This window comes from Parasteatoda tepidariorum, chromosome 4 (genome assembly GCF_982258835.1).
Source record: "Parasteatoda tepidariorum strain Cologne lab strain chromosome 4, Ptep-v5.0, whole genome shotgun sequence".
Taxonomy (NCBI): Eukaryota; Metazoa; Arthropoda; class Arachnida; order Araneae; family Theridiidae; genus Parasteatoda; species Parasteatoda tepidariorum.
The window spans coordinates 75,627,903-75,646,102 of record NC_141758.1 but is presented as its reverse complement, the minus strand read 5'-3'; the positions used below and the strand labels follow the sequence as shown (position 1 = coordinate 75,646,102).

The following is an 18,200-nucleotide window of genomic DNA, read 5'->3' as shown; positions in this document are numbered from 1 at the left end:
GGGGAAGTCCCGAAGGGAAACTCCCGAATTTATAATTAACTCTTAACTTTATACCATAGAACACTCTAATTTTTAGTCACATGCAATCCGGAGACCACTGCGAGAAGGCAGCTCTCACCATGTCACTGTTATATCGTTCTAACCTTTTATTTCTATTAAATTGTTATATTTATTAAATGATCGTCATCATTTACTCCTATGCTGCACTATCTCCCACATATATATAAACAAAAATTTGACAAAAAAGTGCGATTTTTAAACTTGTAAACCATGTGAATATAAATCCCGATATGAGACTTTTAAATCACGTAAATATGAAACTCTACATCGAATTTAAAAAATGCGAAAATAGAAATCATGATTTTTTTTAATTTTTTGATCACGATGCATAATTTTTAAATCGCGCGATATTACAACCACAAAAACGAATCATGATATTGGATTTTAAGCTCACGTGAATACGAATTGCTACATAGGGCTTTAAAAGCTCGTAAATACAAATCGCAATATTGATTTTTTAAATCTCGCAAGTAAGAATCGCACTGTACAATATTTAAATCGCCTGAATAAGAATCGCAACGTTCAACTTTTAAATCAGGTAAATACGAAAATTGAGATTTGATAATAAAATCGAGATTTTAAAAATACATAAATACAAAACACGATATTGGATTTTTAAATGTCGTAAATAAGAATCATAATATACGATATTTAAATAGCGTAAATAAGAATCGCAATGTGCAACTTTTAAATCAGGTAAATCAGAAAATCGATGATTGATATTAAAATCGCGTGAATAAAAATCGAGATCTGAATTACGAAAATACGAGCTATCCAGCCGACGGATAAAAAATACGGAAAATCTTATCTTCTGTGCGTGAAATCGGAGAAAATAGCTAAAATAAGTAAAAATGCGGAAGGGTTAGCAGCTAGGGCGTAGATTGAATTTTCTGTTTATCTTTGAAAATCGTAAATAAATATAATTATTTTACTTCAATGACTGAATTTAAAAAAAAAAAAAAACGGGATATTTATTTAAAAAAACGAAACTTTTAGAGAATCAGAGTTTTTGATAAAAAGGCTGAAATTCGAGAGACAAAAAAAAATCTCATCCCTGTATAAAGGTCAACCAGTTTTATCCCAAGGAAATGATTTTTAGAGAAACTTCAGAGGGAGGAAAAGGGACTTCAACAATTTCCCTCCGCGGAAAATTAAATTCCTCATAAAACATTTTAACTTGGGCAAAAAAAAATTTCAGCGGAAATTAGCTGGAAAAATGGAAAAATCTGAAAAAAAGCGGAAATCCGCGAATCCGCGGAAGAATCTCATCCCTGTTGTATATATATTTATTCATGCATGCGTAGCTGTCACTCCCTAAATTTAAAAATACAGAAGATCGACAAAAAAAGAGATGTCTACTCGCTGTATACTAACAATTTAAAAAAAAAAACAAGCAAAAGATTTTTGACCTGCTACTTGAGGGCACAATATCCATTCATTAATACTTGATTACATGGAAAAGTATATTTTAAGTATCATATAAACATTATTTTGAATTAAAACATATTAAAACTATAGTATGTAATTGTATATGTTTTACGTGTCCGACTATATCAGTCTTACCATCATGAGCAATGCTAAAGTCAGTATTACATAAGTAGCAACGTAAATTATGTACTCCATGATTCGATCGAGAAATAAATGGAAATTCAAGAGAATAAATCTCCTTTAAGGTTTAGTTGCATTGTATTCGTTTAGCCATAATAAATAAAATTAACAAGATAAATCAGATGAGCAAATAAATATTTTCACCGTTATTTCAACTTTACACATGCTTTTTTGTTTCAATGTTTGCTTTTACGCTGGCAAAGAAGCAGAATTCCTTCCCTCATTGGTAGATGAGAGGAGAAATATATTATGCCCCAATTTCAGGGTTCATACAAAGATCAGAAGAAGAAATCCAAGGATTATTCGAGGAGTCCAAAATTTTAGTTCGAAACTTATCACAAATTTAAAAACTCTGCGTAAAAGATAACTAGACGGTTTTTTTTAAAATTAAAAAGCAGTTATTATAAAGAACTTGTAAAAATTTATATTTTGCATAAGATATTTTTTCTAGCCCTTTTGAAATAGATTTTGACTTTGTCAAACTTAATCAAGAAAAATAAATAAAGTTATCATTTTCACACATAAATACATTTACCAGTTTCAAATATTCTAATAAATCTAGTTAAAGTACATAGTGCAGACGTTGTAGATTAACAGAAAACCTACCAATCTCATATTTTTAAATTTGAATACAGAAGAAAATCTCTATAAATCATTAAGTTTGCTTGTAACATGAAAAATTAAAATTTGCTGTTATTTTTTTCTCCTAACTCTTGCAATTCTTTTTTACTTAAAGTTTTTCTTAAACTATCAGATTTTGACAACTAAGTCATATCATTTAGTTTCCTTGCTTGGACTGCAAATTCATCAGCAGATTTAGTAAGTTCATCTATGCAACACAATAATCTAAGGAGTTTCTAAGGACTAATTTGGAAATCCAAGTAGTTCTAAGTACTCTATTGCAGACTTTTTTGTTTCTAAGGAGTAAAAAGAGTCTGTAGGCACCCTGCCCACCTTAAAGGGAAGATCCCAGTAAGCTCCCCAAGGCCATTACAAGAGGAGCAGCGAAGTCTAAATTAAAGAAACAAGCAACCAGATAGACAGGTAAGAATGCAGAAAATCTTAACTTCTGTGCATAAAAAATCACTCAAATAAGTACAAATGTGGAAAGCTTCAGCAAAATACAGAAGGGTTAGCAGCCATGTGTGTATATACAGGGTGCGTTCTGAAAGTAATGCGCATGATTTTATTGTGACGCAACTATCGATCGCAGCGCCCCAGATTGGGCTAAAGATGTGGTGGGGGGATTTGTCCTTCAAAATGCATCTGGTCTCAGATCGCTCCGAGCAGTAGGAGAGGTAGGACGTGTCTTCGCTCAAAGTCTTTTTTTCGATCGTGTCACGGAGTGATGGAAGGTTCGCTGGAACAGCGGTACGCAATTAAGTTTTGTGTGCGGCTTGGGAAGAATGCGACGGAAACTTCTCACATGCTTCAAGACGCCTTTAGGAGGAATGCATTTCGAGATCTCAGTGTGGAAGGTGGCACAAGGCCTTCAAGGAGGGTCGGGAGAAGGTCGCAGACGAGCCTCGTTCTGGACGCCCAACAACAGCCCGAACCGATGAAAATGTCCAGCGTGTGCATGAAGTTTTGAAGTCAGACCGTCGGTTAAGCATTCAGGCAATCGCCAACACTCTGAACTTTTCAAAATGCGTGGTGCATGGGATTGTGACGGAGGGTTTGCAAATGCGAAAGGTCTGTGCGAAGTTTGTGCCGAAGGTGTTGACGGAGGAGCAAAAAGAAGTTCGAGTTTTGAGCAGTGAAGAATTGTTGGAATTGATGAGAAATGATCCAGACTTTTTAAACTCTTGTGTAACCGGGGACGAATCCTGGATGTTCGAGTATGATCCAGAATCCAAAAGGCAGAGCTCCGAGTGGCACACCCTATCTTCTCCCAAGCCCAAAAAAGCACGCATGAGCAAATCTCGCATCAAAACAATCCTGATTGTCTTCTTTGACATCCGAGGAATCGTACATTTTGAATTTGTTCAGCAAGGACAATTTGTAAACGCAGCTTTTTATCTGGAGGTGCTCAAGAGATTGAAACGCGCGTCAGGCCTGACATCAAAGACACCTTCAAGCTCCGTCACGACAATGCCCCGAGTCACACGGCCTTCATCATCATCAACTACCTGACCCAAAGTAAGACCCCCTTGGTGCTCCAGCCTCCCTATAGCCCTGACTTGACACCGTGTGACTTTTTTCTGTTCCCCCGACTGCAAAGAGAACTGAAGGGAAAGCACTGGGAGTCGGTAGAGAACATCCAAGCTCATGTAACAAGGTTCCTGAGATGCATTCCTGTTGAGGAGTTCCAGGGTGCCTTCCAAGCGTGGCAGAATCATCTCCGCAAGTGTATTGATGCACAAGGGAACTATTTTGAAGAATTTTAAACATTTGTACCCATAGTATCAATAAATCTATTTTTACCAGAAAATGCGCATTACTTTCAGAACGCACCCTGTATAGTCCTGCTGAAGGACCCTGTCATGTAATTATAGCAATCCCCCTTCTCTGCGCGCCTGCGCATTGCCTCATCCTCAGTTAGTTGAACGGACGAGAGAAGAAAAGGAAGAGGGGTTGTATCATAAACTCTAGGTGGCATCCTTGGCCAATAGTTTCTTTCCCGCCTAGATGGACTCAGCCTATTAAAACAGCAGCAAGCTAGAATTGTATAAACTGTTAATTTTAATTGCTTCCTTATTTCAATATCTTTTTCGGGAGGAAATGAATGTTCAGAAAAAACATCATAGTGAAAGAATTCTCACAAGGAGACACTTGTTCCCTTCTCAGCATGCTCTATCATTAAAACTATTTCTTAATATATATGCAAATAATTACTTTAGCCGAATTAGTTAGACTGCATAAATGCAAGATTAAGTAAAACTAGAATAATTAAAATATAAGAAAAAGGAATTACTTCCAAAGCATGAGGAGGAAAGCAACCTTAAAAAAAAAAAAAAAAAACACTAACTTATTTCAAGCAGTATCAACAATCGAATGTGTGTCAATTCGGGTATCAGGGGTGTTTGTGAGTATGATGAATGAAGTATGGAATGTTATGGATGAATTGTGGAGTATGGAATGACCTAATTATAAAAGTTCAATGAATTACTTTTTTTGCAAAATTAATAACCATAAATTTTCAAACATATAAACTACTACATTTTATGTAAATATTTTAAATTACCTGAATTAATTCTTTAAAAAAAAATTATCTAATTTCTGCTGCTTTTTTTAATTTTCTGATGTGTGTGGGCTTGTCTTTCTTTTGTGGTGAACTTCATAATTGCAGGAAGGTTGATTTTTATTTTCCTCATTTACAGTTGAAGAAATTTCCTCGAGAACTGCACATGCAGAGGTAGAAGCAGTTTGCTTTTCTGCATATTAGAAGGTTTTTCAGTGACTTTTATAGGTGACTCATCTGAAATACATGTTTTTAAGTCCTCTTAATATGTTTTCCAACTTCTGTTCATATTCAGTAAGATTGTGAATTGGATCAGTCATTGGATTTTTTGAGCCATATTTTTCACACGAGGTTTCTTTAGAAGCCATTAAATCATATTTAATAGTCTGCACTGCATCTAGGGAATCAATCTTAAGAGAGGTTCTATAGTCAGTGACAAGTGTATCCATTAATTTGAATGCACTTTCCACTAATGGGCCATGGAAGCAGCTAGGGCAGGCTTTGACCAATTTAGCCAATGTAGGATACTTATAATCATTTGTGAAATCATCTTTTAAATTAAAAACACTTGACTTGATTTCCACTTTCATCAGATGTGTAGGGCATTTCTTTGGTGATATCAATATCACTCTGATATAACCTTATTTCAGCTTCTACTTTTGACTTTTAATTATCACTAAAAATAAGGGACATAAAAGATGATAATTTTTCAAATAGCTAATATTGCAATGGTTTTACCTCTTAGCTCTGGATCTAATGCTGTAAAACTAATTAGATATGAATTTTTAAGGGGTAATTTCTGTTTCATATGCTGTGCTGTATTAGTACTCTACTTAATGGCGCCACGCCAGGAGAGATAAGACCTTTGAACCCAGAGTCACGTGATCGCACATCTGGTCGAACGAAGTCTCTCCCTTTTTTTCTGCCGTGCCTACTTGTCGAAAAGAATCCAGAAGAGAATGTCCGAGAACCGGGGGAATGAGTCATAACTCGCAATAAGGAAAGAACAAAAAAGAAGTTTTTTCCCCCTTTTCACGCATTATCACTGCCTTTGGAGAAAGAAAGGAAAAGTTTTCACCACACACACTGACCTTGCGTTTTCTGCTTTCAAAGCAAACAAAATTACCCAGATCAAAATAAATAATTCATTATTATTCCTACTTCCTTTTGAACGATGATCCCCGGAATTTCCGGGTATCGAAGTTCAAAATCCCCGGAGCACAAACACCCCTGGGGTATTCAAGCTCAGAGAAGATAACGGTTACAGTCAAAAAGTGATCTGCACAAGGCATTATCCGAAAATAAAATTTAAAAATTTGGGTACTCAAGCTCAGAAAAGATAACGGTTACAGTCAAAAAGTGATCTGCACAAGGCACTATCCGAAAATTAAATTAAAAAATTTAGGTGATGGCCGAAAGGTTGAAATATGAGGGTAATCTGTTTGCATCATCACAGACACACACGTACATATATATAGCTAAAGGAGTACCCTTTAAGCAGAATTTTAATTTAAAATACTAACTTACATAGCATTCTCATACTAAAATTACTGCAAAGAAAGTGAAATCTATTATGTTTGTATTGTTACTAAAAATATAATATTTAAAATTTTTGATTTGAGTGTTTAATGCAAGGTTAAAACTGTCACTTGCAAAAAATTTTTGAGCAGCCCAAGTTTGAAATCAAATTATTACCTAAAAATTCTGAACAGCTGATCAATTTCAGAGTCTCCACGGAACAAGGGAGTTCTGTTGGCCATTTCAGCAAATATACAACCAATGCTCCAAATGTCCACAGGCGTTGAGTATCTAGGCGATCCTAAAAGTACTTCTGGAGCTCGATACCACAGAGTCACCACTTCATGAGTATAAACACGCACAGGAACACCAAAAGCTCTGGCAAGTCCAAAGTCAGCAATTTTTATGATCCCTTTTTGATCAATTAACAAGTTTTGAGGTTTCAAATCTCTGTGAAGTATTCTGCGCTTGTGACAATACAATATAGCTTCTAGTAACTGATACAAATAACTCTGAAATGTTAAAATGCAAAAGTCATAAAAAGACAACTACAGTAAAAATGTAATTAACATCTTAAAATAGAAATTAAGTCATTAACTAATTGTTTTTTTTTTTGGTTTCAACCTATTAAGATATTTAAAGCCCAATTATTTTAACTGATAATAGAAAGTAACTTGTTGAAAACAATGCAAATTGAGATCATTCACAGTTCTAAACTTTATTAGCAGTCGGAATTTGGTTTCAGTATAACATTTCTGCCAAAAAGTCTCATTTCAAAGTCTTGGTGATTTCTTTGGAGAATTCAGTGCTCTGATATTTTTTTGTTCATGGGCGGTATTAAAAACAGTTGCTTTTCATATTTCAAGTCCATAGGCTTTACTTTTAGCTACACTTCATATTGTGATGTCAGGATTTGATTCCAACTTAACTTATGACTGCTTTAAATCATTTGTTCACTGCTGTATCAGTCATAGCAGCTTTTATTCTGCATTGCTGTATGAATCAGAACGCAAAAAAAATCACACAAAAATATTTACTATCTGCTTGGCACCATGCTAAACACATGCTTCACTTTGCCAAGTAGGGTATTCATTAATTTTTTTACTTACATTGTCTATCTCTTGAACAAAATGCATTTAAATAATTAGGTATTGCTTGAATGGGGCTTTATAAGTTAATACAGAATCATGACTGAATATTAAGTAAGACAACATAAAAACAATCCCAACTTGGATAAAGCATTTCTAGCAGTAGACACTAATACATAAGTAACTTTAGAATGGTATAATTCAGAATTCACAAAAGTTAACAAAAATTCCTAGCATAAATAAAATTGAATTGCTAAAAATCAATGTTAAATAACTAGAACATTAAAATTATCAGTTTAATTTTACACAGTATGGGTCAATAGTTATAATTTGATCTAGAAAATGTTTTCTTTTACTAAATTAGTATAATGCAGAGAAAGAAAGAAAAAAAAAACAGATTTTTTAACAGATGTTTAACATGTTTTTTCAAAAAATACCTGCATGTTACATTATTATTTTTATCTCCCAACTACTCTTGGGAATTATATAGTGAAGCAAATATCAGAATTAAAGTAGAAAAATGACAATTTTAGCAATGAGAGGGACTCTCAACACAAACTATGCATGCTGCCAAGAAGCATATCCAAACTTTATGTCTCAAAACTTCATTTGAAATAATAATATTCAAACTTAAAAGTCAGTACCTAGAGGGCTCAAGTTGCATTTTTTAATACAACCAGAAACATGGAGCAGGAATGCTCTACAGCTTCATTTTTCCTAGAACTGGAGCTCAAAATTTTTCCAAGCTTCATGTCTCAAGAAATTTCATTGCATCAAATATGAAGGAGGCTTTATTATACTCAATTCTTTTTAAAATAATGTTAATGTTACATTGTATTTCTAACTTTTTGAATAATTTTATATTCAGAAGTAACATAACTTATTTGCTTAAAAATTATTTTTACCTTAACCAAAGGCTTTTCCATGAACTGCCCATTTGGAATGCTATCAAGGTATTTCTTCAAATCCATGGACAAGAATTCAAAAACTAAATAGAGTCTGCTTTCTTGCATAAGTACATCCAATAAACTAAAGAAACAACACAAGTTTAACTATTTAACACAGATATTAAATAGATTAATAAAATTTAACAACAAACAGAATGGTAAAATTTCTTACTTGTTAACAACTGAGAATGAAAAATTGCCAAAATTTAAATTAACTAAATTTCAATAGTAAAAAAAAAATATTTTTTTAATTAAAAAAAGAATGGAATTTTTTTTTCACAAATTAGAAATCAGTACTTGTTCAAAAGACAAATCAAATATTCAGTTAGAAGTTTTGTCCCATAATGATTTTTTTTAAATTTTAATGAATCTAAACTAAACATTACTTTTATGAGAATTTTCAGAACATTTCATGTTTAAAGCTTAGACAAAAACTTTAAAATCCAGGTACGTTGAATCTCAGCTCGAATTACAAAAATTTATATAAAAATTTTTAGGAATATGGAATAGGATTAAATCATATCTTTTCTTTCTCCTTTAACGAATTAATGGAATTAATGGAGAAGAATTAAACTAATTTTAAATAACATGAAATATTTCTTTTTTATGAAATACAGAGTGATTAAAGAATAAGAATTAACATTTTAGTTTCTTTATGCAAAACTGAACAAACATATCAAACAATTCAATAATACAAATCAAACAAGGAAGGATCATTAGTCGTAGAATACCATACGTTAAGATTCTTAATGTGGCGCTTTTAGATACTTGTGGCGTTTTAGAATAATTTTTAAATAAAGGATAAATAGAAGTCTTACTTTTAACTAGTAACATTTTATTATTTAAATAACATAACTATATTGAACAAACATTTAACAATTAACAGGACTATTTTAGAATTAGAATATACAATTAATTCAACTTATTTATACATTAATTCTTACGTGCTTTTTAGAATAGATGGAGAGAGACTTACCAAGTTTAGTCATGGTTCGGCCTATTGTCACTTAGGCTGATTGCTTTTGATTGCTTTTCCGTGATAGCTCCTCAACCCTTTCCTTCGGCTGCTTTTATATCGTATTTTTTGGGTGATAAAAAGTTACAAATCTGAGGAAAGGTCAAGTTCAAAAGTCATTGTTGTGTTCGAGTTTGTCCCGTGATGGGTCAATCACATGATGGGGGTGACATTGTAAGATTTAAACCTAATCGTTTATTTGAATTACTTTATCCGTATTTAACTTACTATTTGCCGAAGGAGATTTCCCACAGTAGTTTTATTTAATCGAAGACTCTGAAATGTTCTAGAAATCTAATCTTAGCCCTTTCTCTTGATTTTAATTTTGAGTGACGATAAGCGTCACATCTTCCTCAAAAGCCGAGAAAAAAAAAAAGAGAAAAAAAAAAATTCTTGCTTAACCAGTTAAACTCAGAAGGAAAGTCTCTCTCTTATTTAACACATAACATAGTTTTCATTGTTTTTAAAACTTTAAGTAAACAATCATCATAAACACGATTAAAGTGAAGTACAAAGCAATATAAATAATATGCAAGAAAAAAAATATAACATATACATAACAATAGAATACACCTAAAGATCTTGCATTTATAGGAATAAAATATTATTTAGACGAAAGATTTTCCCAAATTTGACAGAAGAATCTTAACATTGTAGATGATACATACATTGTGCAAAATAAATTGGTAATTTATAATTAGTATTTCATTTTATACAAAATTTGCACATGATATATATATATATATATATAAGAAAATAATTTGTATTTAAAAGAGTTAAGATATATAGGATTTAAAGAAATGTTGTTTGATGAAAAGGAAAGGATAGTTCGACACGTTCTAGGAAACTTATGTATCGTGATATTCCATTAAAAAAAATCTTTTCGCAAAAAAAATATACAATATATATATAGGAAAAATAAAAATATTAAAAAAAAATAAAAAAAGATATCCAAAATAATAGAAAATAAAATTTACATTTCATCTCCTACAACAAGTAATGCAAGTTGAGATGATGGTAATGCTTAAACAAATAATAATAAGAAAGGCTCCAAGCATTTTGAAACCAAAAAATACATTACTCAATGTAGAAAAGGATAAAAAGTTAAAGAAACCTGAGCCAGAAGAATCAGATCTGGTTATCGCTTTAGTGTATGAGGAATTAAAATTTAAGAGATTTATACTAGGCTCAGTTAAACAAAATGAAAGAAGTTTGCAATGCTTCATTTCTCTTGCTACAAGGCATAATTTTTCCTCATAACATTTTTGTTCAGCCTGAAATTTAATAACGAATTCCCGTGGCTCAGTCTCCAATACAAATGATTGAGTGTATAAAACAATTTTTTGAAGTTCAACAGATACTGTTCCAGCTTGGCAACTGGAATGAGCAGTAAACTTCAGCTCACTTAAAATCTGGCAAGAATAACAGCCTTTTGCCGTTACTTCACTTTCCATAATTTTGGGACAAATTTGTGACGTGTGTAACATTATCTTGTAATCACTAAAACTAATTGAGAGTTTAACAGCTGCAGTTGCCAAGAGTTGTGATACTAGGGAACCCTTGTTCATAGAAAATAGATGCAAGTCTCTGGCCAGTGGAAGGGCTTTTTCCTTTGAGCCGGTTATCAGGGTAAGGCCATCTGGTTTCCTTGTACATCTCAATGTTGTCTCGAAGAAATCACACTTAGTGATGTCGGGATCAAATATGAAACTTTTGGTGAAGCTTTCATTGTCCTAAATCTGACCCACTAAACCAGCCATAGGAACATGTTGAGGGCTAGCTGGCATCAGATAAGCCTCTGATGGATTCCCAACGAGGGAGTCAGAAATATGAAGTTGTGGTTGATTTAGCCAACCTTGAAAGCTATAAGTTCGGTAGGTAATACAACGTTGAGATCCTCTTGATACTGTTAGGTTGTGCTGTACAAAGGCAGCACTTTCAAATTCCAGAAGTTGTCTTGATCTTCTCCCTGCGTGAGGTTTCCGATATAAACATATATCGAAAGAAACTATGGTAGTATTGAAAACCCAACGATTTGGCTTCAAAATGAAGTAGTTCGTATTTAACTTTCTTTATATCACATTTGCAAGAAGCGTTATTGTTGCAAGGATATACGGAACAAAATTCAGCTGTTCCCGTACAATTTTTAGAGCAGTCACAAAGGAAGTCCATTGAATCACCTCTGTTTACGTCAGTTTCTGAACAATAGAAAGAGGTCATATTACCTCGATTGGTTGTAGGTCTGTCTATGAATTGACAGGATGTTCTTAAGCAAGCGTCGGATGGCAAATCCAAGTTCTCGATTTCTCCTGAATTCATCGTAGTGCATTTTTGTTTTGCTTCATTTAGCCTGCACACCTGAACATCGTGTGCACTTACCAAAGTAAATGAGAAATAGATCAGTAGAATGGCTGAAATAAACAAGGAAAGTTCTCTCCATCTACTCAATAACTATTATAAAGCTTTTGTACTTAAGAGTTTTTTTTTTTCTCTTTCACTTATTCAGTACTAATCAAGTATTTAAAAATTTTGTTTCAAGAAATGACAAAAGATCATTTAACTTATTTGAGTATAAATGAACTCATTTAATTTTACACATTAACTATTCCTTATTTGCTCTAAATATAAATATTTCATTTCGATTATTCTTAGTATTTATGATTTAGTATCGATACTCATTATCATTTGATCCAGTTAATTTCAATATTTGTGCTCATTTTAATTAATTACGTACCATCAAGAATGGTATAGTACAGTATACTTGCTTTATTCATGTACATTGTCCATAAATATAAATTATTTATATACGTATTTTAGAAGTAAAATTTACAAATATTATATAATTGAGAGGAAAAAAAAAAAAAGAGATTTTCTTTTTCTTTTACTTATTTAGTAATATTATTTATTAGTATTATTATATCCATAGTATTTTTTTTTTCGTTCTCATTATTCCCTACTTATTTAGTCAACACATATTGGTCTCCAATTGTTTAGTCAACGTAACAAAGTTTTATAGCGCCTGCGCAAAGCATTGTATTGACGCAACGAAACAATAAGTGACTAGATCAATTCCTCAAAAGGGGCCGCGGATTCCCATTCAAGAAATGATCCGAAATATCTATATGAACATTGACTAAAAAAAAAAACAAAGAATAAAGAGAGGAGGAAAAAAAAAATATTTTTTTTTTTGCTAGTAATTTGTATAAGATTGATTATAAAATATACGTGTTTGTTGAGGATAAAGCGTTATATTATTGATACTTGGGTCCCCTTCAGTTTGCAAATCATTCGAAAGCTTGGCAGATAAGGCATCGGCTACTTTCTCTAAAATTCCCTTATCTGGGTTTGAGTTATCAGAGTTCATTGCCCAACCAAGAATTTTACTTGAAAGCGAATTATTATCGGAGGATTGTTTTTGAGATGTTCGAATTTCTGGCTTATTTACCTGAATTGATGCTGCATTTTTCTCAGGTCTACGCCGAAGGTTGTATCTCGGTGCTGGTGAATCTACCAATGATATCGGAGAATCATTTGTTCCCTCAACTTGCCGTGTATGACTTTTTACTAAAGATGATTGAGAATTTTGAGTAGATTGTTGTTGCGATAGTGATCCCGTTGTATCAATATGCTTGTGTGATAATGACTTTTTTGGACGGTATGTTGTATATGAAATATAATCATCCCCATCATCTTCCATATCATAAGGAAATGAAGCATCCTTACACTTTTCGTCATTTATTTTTAAAACATGTGTCTGAGAAGAAATAGTGGCGTTCGGTACATTCGTAGTGGTCATTTGAGGAATTTCTAAATCTGGTCTGCGTTGTGTATATGAAAAAATTCTATCAATGTGTACCTTAGTTGGTTTCTTATATGGTTTGTTTACATCTTGAATTGTATAATTTAGATCAGAATGTTTTTCAATAATTCTGTAAGGTCCCGAAAATTTTTTAGCAAATGCTCTACCTGTCAATTGATTTGATGTTGGTGTATATAAATATACTTTTTGACCTAAATGATACGTTTTAAGGTGAGCGTGTCTGTCTCGAATGCGTTTTTGTTTTTCAGCAGCTCTTTCTAAATTTTGATACACTTGACGATACACCAGTTGCATCTTTCTTATGTTTTCTTCAAGCAGGTTGTCGCATGGAAAATAATGAATTTTAGGTTTTTGGTCTAATATATGAAAAGGTAAATTCAGATTGCGATTAAACATAAGATAAGATGGCTTTTCTAGAGTTGTGTCATGGTAAGAGTTGTTATAAATAAAGTTGTAGTACTGGAGATATGTATCCCAATTTGATGCTTTGTCTGCTAAACAAGTGAGGCTATTTTTAATGCTTTTTATTAATTCTTTCTGAGACTCCATTTGTTTGAGCGTGGAACGGTGTCGTCTTTAATTTATTAATTTGCAATTTCTTTGCCAAAATGTTAAATAATTGACTTTGAAAATTTGTTCCTAAATCAGTGAGAATCGCGTTAGGTACCCCGTACGTAAGTATAACCTCAATTAATCTATTAGCTATAGTCCCAGCGGTCATATCTTTTAAAGCAAATAATACACTAAATTTTGTGAAATGGTCAATAACCGTCAAAACGTATTTATTTCCCTGTCCCGATAGAGGTAGTGGTCCTAAAATATCTAAACTAATCAATTCCATAGGATAAGATGGAGTTTCAAAGTTCTGCAACGGAGATTTAGTCAAAGGAAAACCTTTTTTCTCTATACATAATTTACATGAATTTGAAAAATTCTTTATGTCAATGTACATATTGGGCCAAAAATACTTTTCCTTAATTGCGCGGTAGTTTTTAAAGAATGCGAAGTGGACCGTTTCGGATCCTTCTAAAATGTAAGGTATTAAATCTTTCGGAACAACTATTTGTTCAAAACACTCATCACGAGCGGCGCGTTTATTTCTATGAGAGAACCGCTTTAATAACCCATTATCTAGAAAATAATTTTCAGTGTTTATTTTTAAAGTGGTGTTTCTACCTTCCAAAATATTTATGATTTCGCTTAACTTAGGATCATTTCTTTGTGAGTTTTTAATGGTTTCAATGTCCGGTATATCTGCTTTGACAACATTAATATTTTCGTTAATATCACGTGATAAAAGATCTCCTAAAAAGTTTTCAGATCCCTTAATATGTTGAAAATAAAAATCGTAGTTTGACAGTTCTAATAACCATCTTGATAAACGGCTAGCTGGAGAATCTAATTTTATTATGTAATTTAAAGATTTACAATCTGATAGAATTTGAAACTTACGACCATATAAATAAACTTTATAATGACACGAACAGCCAAAAGAATAGCATACGCTTCTAATTGAATGGCAGGCCATTTCTTTTCATGTGGTTTCAATTTGTAGGAGAAATAACTTATTGGTCTGAGAATACCATTCGAATCTTTTTGTAATAGAGCAGCTCCAACCGCAATTTTAGACGCATCAGTTTGTAAATAAAATAAATCTTCAAAATTTGGATGCTTTAAAAGAATATCAGATAGTAGTTTAGACTTTATCAACTCAAACGAAGTTTGAGCTTCCTGGTTCCATTTAAATTTACTTTTAGTTTTAGTTAAATCTGTCAAAGGTGTAACAATTTTAGAAAAATTTGGTACAAAGTCACGATAATAATTCGCGCATCCTAAAAATCTTCTTAATTTACGCACTGTGTTAGGAACTGGAAAATTTTGAATGGACTTTAAATTATGAGGCAATGGTTTAATTCCCTCTTTATTAACTTCGTGTCCAAGGTAACTTATGCTAGTTTGAAGAAATTTACATTTTTGTGGGTTCAATGTCAACCCATATTTTCGAAAACGTTCGAAAACTAGCCTTAACTTTCTTAACGAATCGTCTATAGTTTGAGACGGTATTATTACATCATCGATGTAAGCTGCGATGTTCTCAGACTGCAAGCCGTTTAATATTGAATCCGCTATTTCCTGAAAAATTTGTGGTGAGTTCTTTAAACCAAAACTTAAAAATTTGTATTGATAATTTCCGTAAGGACTGGTAAAAGCAGTTAAAGCCTTATCGTTTTCACAAAGTTTTATTTGATGAAATGAAGCATTAGCGTCCAAAGTATTAAAATAATTTGCTCCTCGTAATGAATTTAAAATGTCTGAAATAAGGGGTAATTTATAAGTAGAAGAAACAGTTATCTCGTTGAGTTTACGATAATCTACGACCAAACGATATTCACCTGCTGTTTTCTTTTTAACCAAAATGAGCGGAAATGAATACCGACTTTTTGATTTTTCTATAATTCCGGCATCTTCTAAATCAGATATTTGTTTACGAACATTTTCACGTAATGCAATTGGTACTGGAAATGGTCGACACTGAATGGGTGTGGAATTGGTGATTTCTATTGGAGGGGCTTCGAGAGTGCATTTACCGATTGTTTTCAATGTTATGCTAAAAATATCAGAAAATTCAAAAATTAAATTTTTTAATTTTTGTTTTGCGTATAAAGGAACACCTGACCAATCAAAATGCTCTTCCTTAAGTTCTTGTCTCCGTAATTCGCGTAAATTTTCATTTGATTTAATATCTATATTTGGCTCAATATGAGCTATTTTACTATGTTTATTTAAATGTAATTTGTTATTTGAAAGATTATTGACAACCAAGGATATAGTTTTGTTTTTGTTCACGGTACAAATAGAACGATGAATTTCAATATTGTGTTGGGAATTAGTGGGATGTACTAAAACATTAGTTCCTGTAGGAATAGAATTACTAATTTTTACTTCAACTATTGACGAACTTTGTGCTGGAATTTTGATTTTCCGAGAGAGTTTACCGCAGTGATTTACAGTTATGTTATTATTTACTTCATTTTGATACTTTACAATCAAGGTTTTGCCGCCTGAAAAAGATACCGACTGATCTTTAAAATTTATGGTACAATTAAACGATTTCAAAAAATCAAAACCTAATATGAAGTCGTAATCTCGACTGAGACTGCCCTGAGTTATCAAAACTTTGTGTCTTAAAGGTTTGTCTTCTATTGAGAATGATAACAATGTCGTTGAACTTATTTTTATCTCCTCGCCAGATAGCGTAGAGATTTTCATGAATGGGTCAGACTGAGCTGTTTCGACATGTTTAGATGAAATTTGTTGCGATGCTTGATGGCTCATTAATGAAATGCTAGCTCCGCTATCTAATAATGCCTGAAAAGTTTTATTTCCTATTGTAATTGATATGATGGGTAACGAATTTTGAGAACTAGTGTTAAAATGTGTGACCCCTGTTACTGTTTGCACCCTATCCGCTTGATTAGGGAACTCGCGGGTTTTTAACGATTCCCTTATCAGTTTAAAGGTCCTCTACCCTTTGAAGTTGACATTGGCTGATCATAGTTTCGATTTCGACCCCTGATAGCATATGATGGAAATTCGTTTGGTTGACGTGTGTTTTCGCGTACATTATGTCGAGTGTCAAATGAATCACGCCTGTTTACAAACGATCGATTGGCATTACGAGTATTTTGATAAATGCCCATAGGGTTTTTGTTTTCGAATCGTCTTAATGTAAAACATTGTGAGGAGAAATGATTTGTTTTTCCACAATGAATACAAGGTTTGCGATTAACAACATTATGATTTCGAAATTTATTACTGTGTTTCCTTTCTGGGGGGATTTGCGTTGAAAGTTTATTTATTTGGCTACTTAATGCACTTATCATTTCGTTAGATATTTGCATGTGTTTATCTAAAACTTGCGATATTTTAAGATCTAATGTATTTTCTTGGTAATTTGGTTTTGTTTCCATAGCATAATTATGAACACATTCAGTATTAGTGAATTGCGAATTTATTTCATCTAAAAGGGCGTTTTCAACAGCCGCTTCGAAAGTAGTAGGATTTCTAGTTAAAGCTAAACGCTTAAGAGCTGGTTCTAAGCCTTCCAAGAATTTAGCGAGTTTTGTCTGATCAACTATAGGTTCAGCATCTGCTTTTGACGCGTTTTGTAAACCAAAATAGTTGATGGTTAAGTTTGACACTCTGGTTGAAAAACTTCGAACTGATTCACCAGGGTTCTGCTTACAGTTGGAAAATTGTTGCTGTCTATGACTTAGCGTAGTTTTAGTTTCAAAATAATTCTTAAATTTTTTTGCTATCGATTCAAATTTTTTTTTCGTTTATAAGTTCCGGATCTTCGATAAAGAATTGAAGTGCGGGCCCTTTGAGTTTAGACTTTAATACCGCAATTAGTTCTGCGTCATTCCAATCAGCAATTTCACCGATTTCTTTTAGATTGTTAAAAAAGTAATTAACATTTGAAAAAATTTCCCCATCAAAAATATTAACTAAGTTCTGATACCCCGCTATTTTATTTGGATTCGGATCCATTTTTCTTCTTTCGAGCAGTTATTCGTTGTACGAACTAATTATGATCTTCTCTTAACATATTAACACAACATAGAATAATAAAATAGAACCTCAATTAACCTATACAAACTATATTGCATTCCAAACAGTAATGATAACAAAATATTGTATATGTAATGAATAAAGCTTAGTACCATAGAAAAAAAAACAGTCAAAATATACAAAATATATTAACCAAAGGGATCAGATGACAAAAAGTAATAAATTGTTTTAAATTAATTAGTTTTAAAAGCATGGCACACTATACAATTAAGTTACAACGCTGATAGAATTTTTTTCATTTAAAAATCCGCATTTATTAAGGCACCACTTGTGGCGCTTTTAGATACTTGTGGCGTTTTAGAATAATTTTTAAATAAAGGATAAATAGAAG

General features: G+C 32.5%; 1 protein-coding gene and 1 pseudogene across 3 annotated transcripts in view; both read right to left on the bottom strand.

Annotated features, from left to right (window-relative positions):
* Positions 1–18,200, bottom strand: part of LOC107436497 (cyclin-dependent kinase 1) — a 35,710-nt gene that overhangs the window by 2,510 nt on the left and 15,000 nt on the right. For all 3 annotated transcript variants that reach the window (XM_087161374.1, XM_087161376.1, XM_087161375.1), the window contains 2 exons: positions 8,361–8,484; positions 6,545–6,879 (listed from right to left, as the gene is read on the bottom strand). In XM_087161374.1, coding sequence (XP_087017500.1) covers positions 6,545–6,879; positions 8,361–8,484 — 459 coding nt within the window. The remainder of the gene's footprint in view (positions 1–6,544; positions 6,880–8,360; positions 8,485–18,200) is intronic.
* On the bottom strand, positions 4,858–5,588 carry LOC139425916 (uncharacterized; annotated as a pseudogene).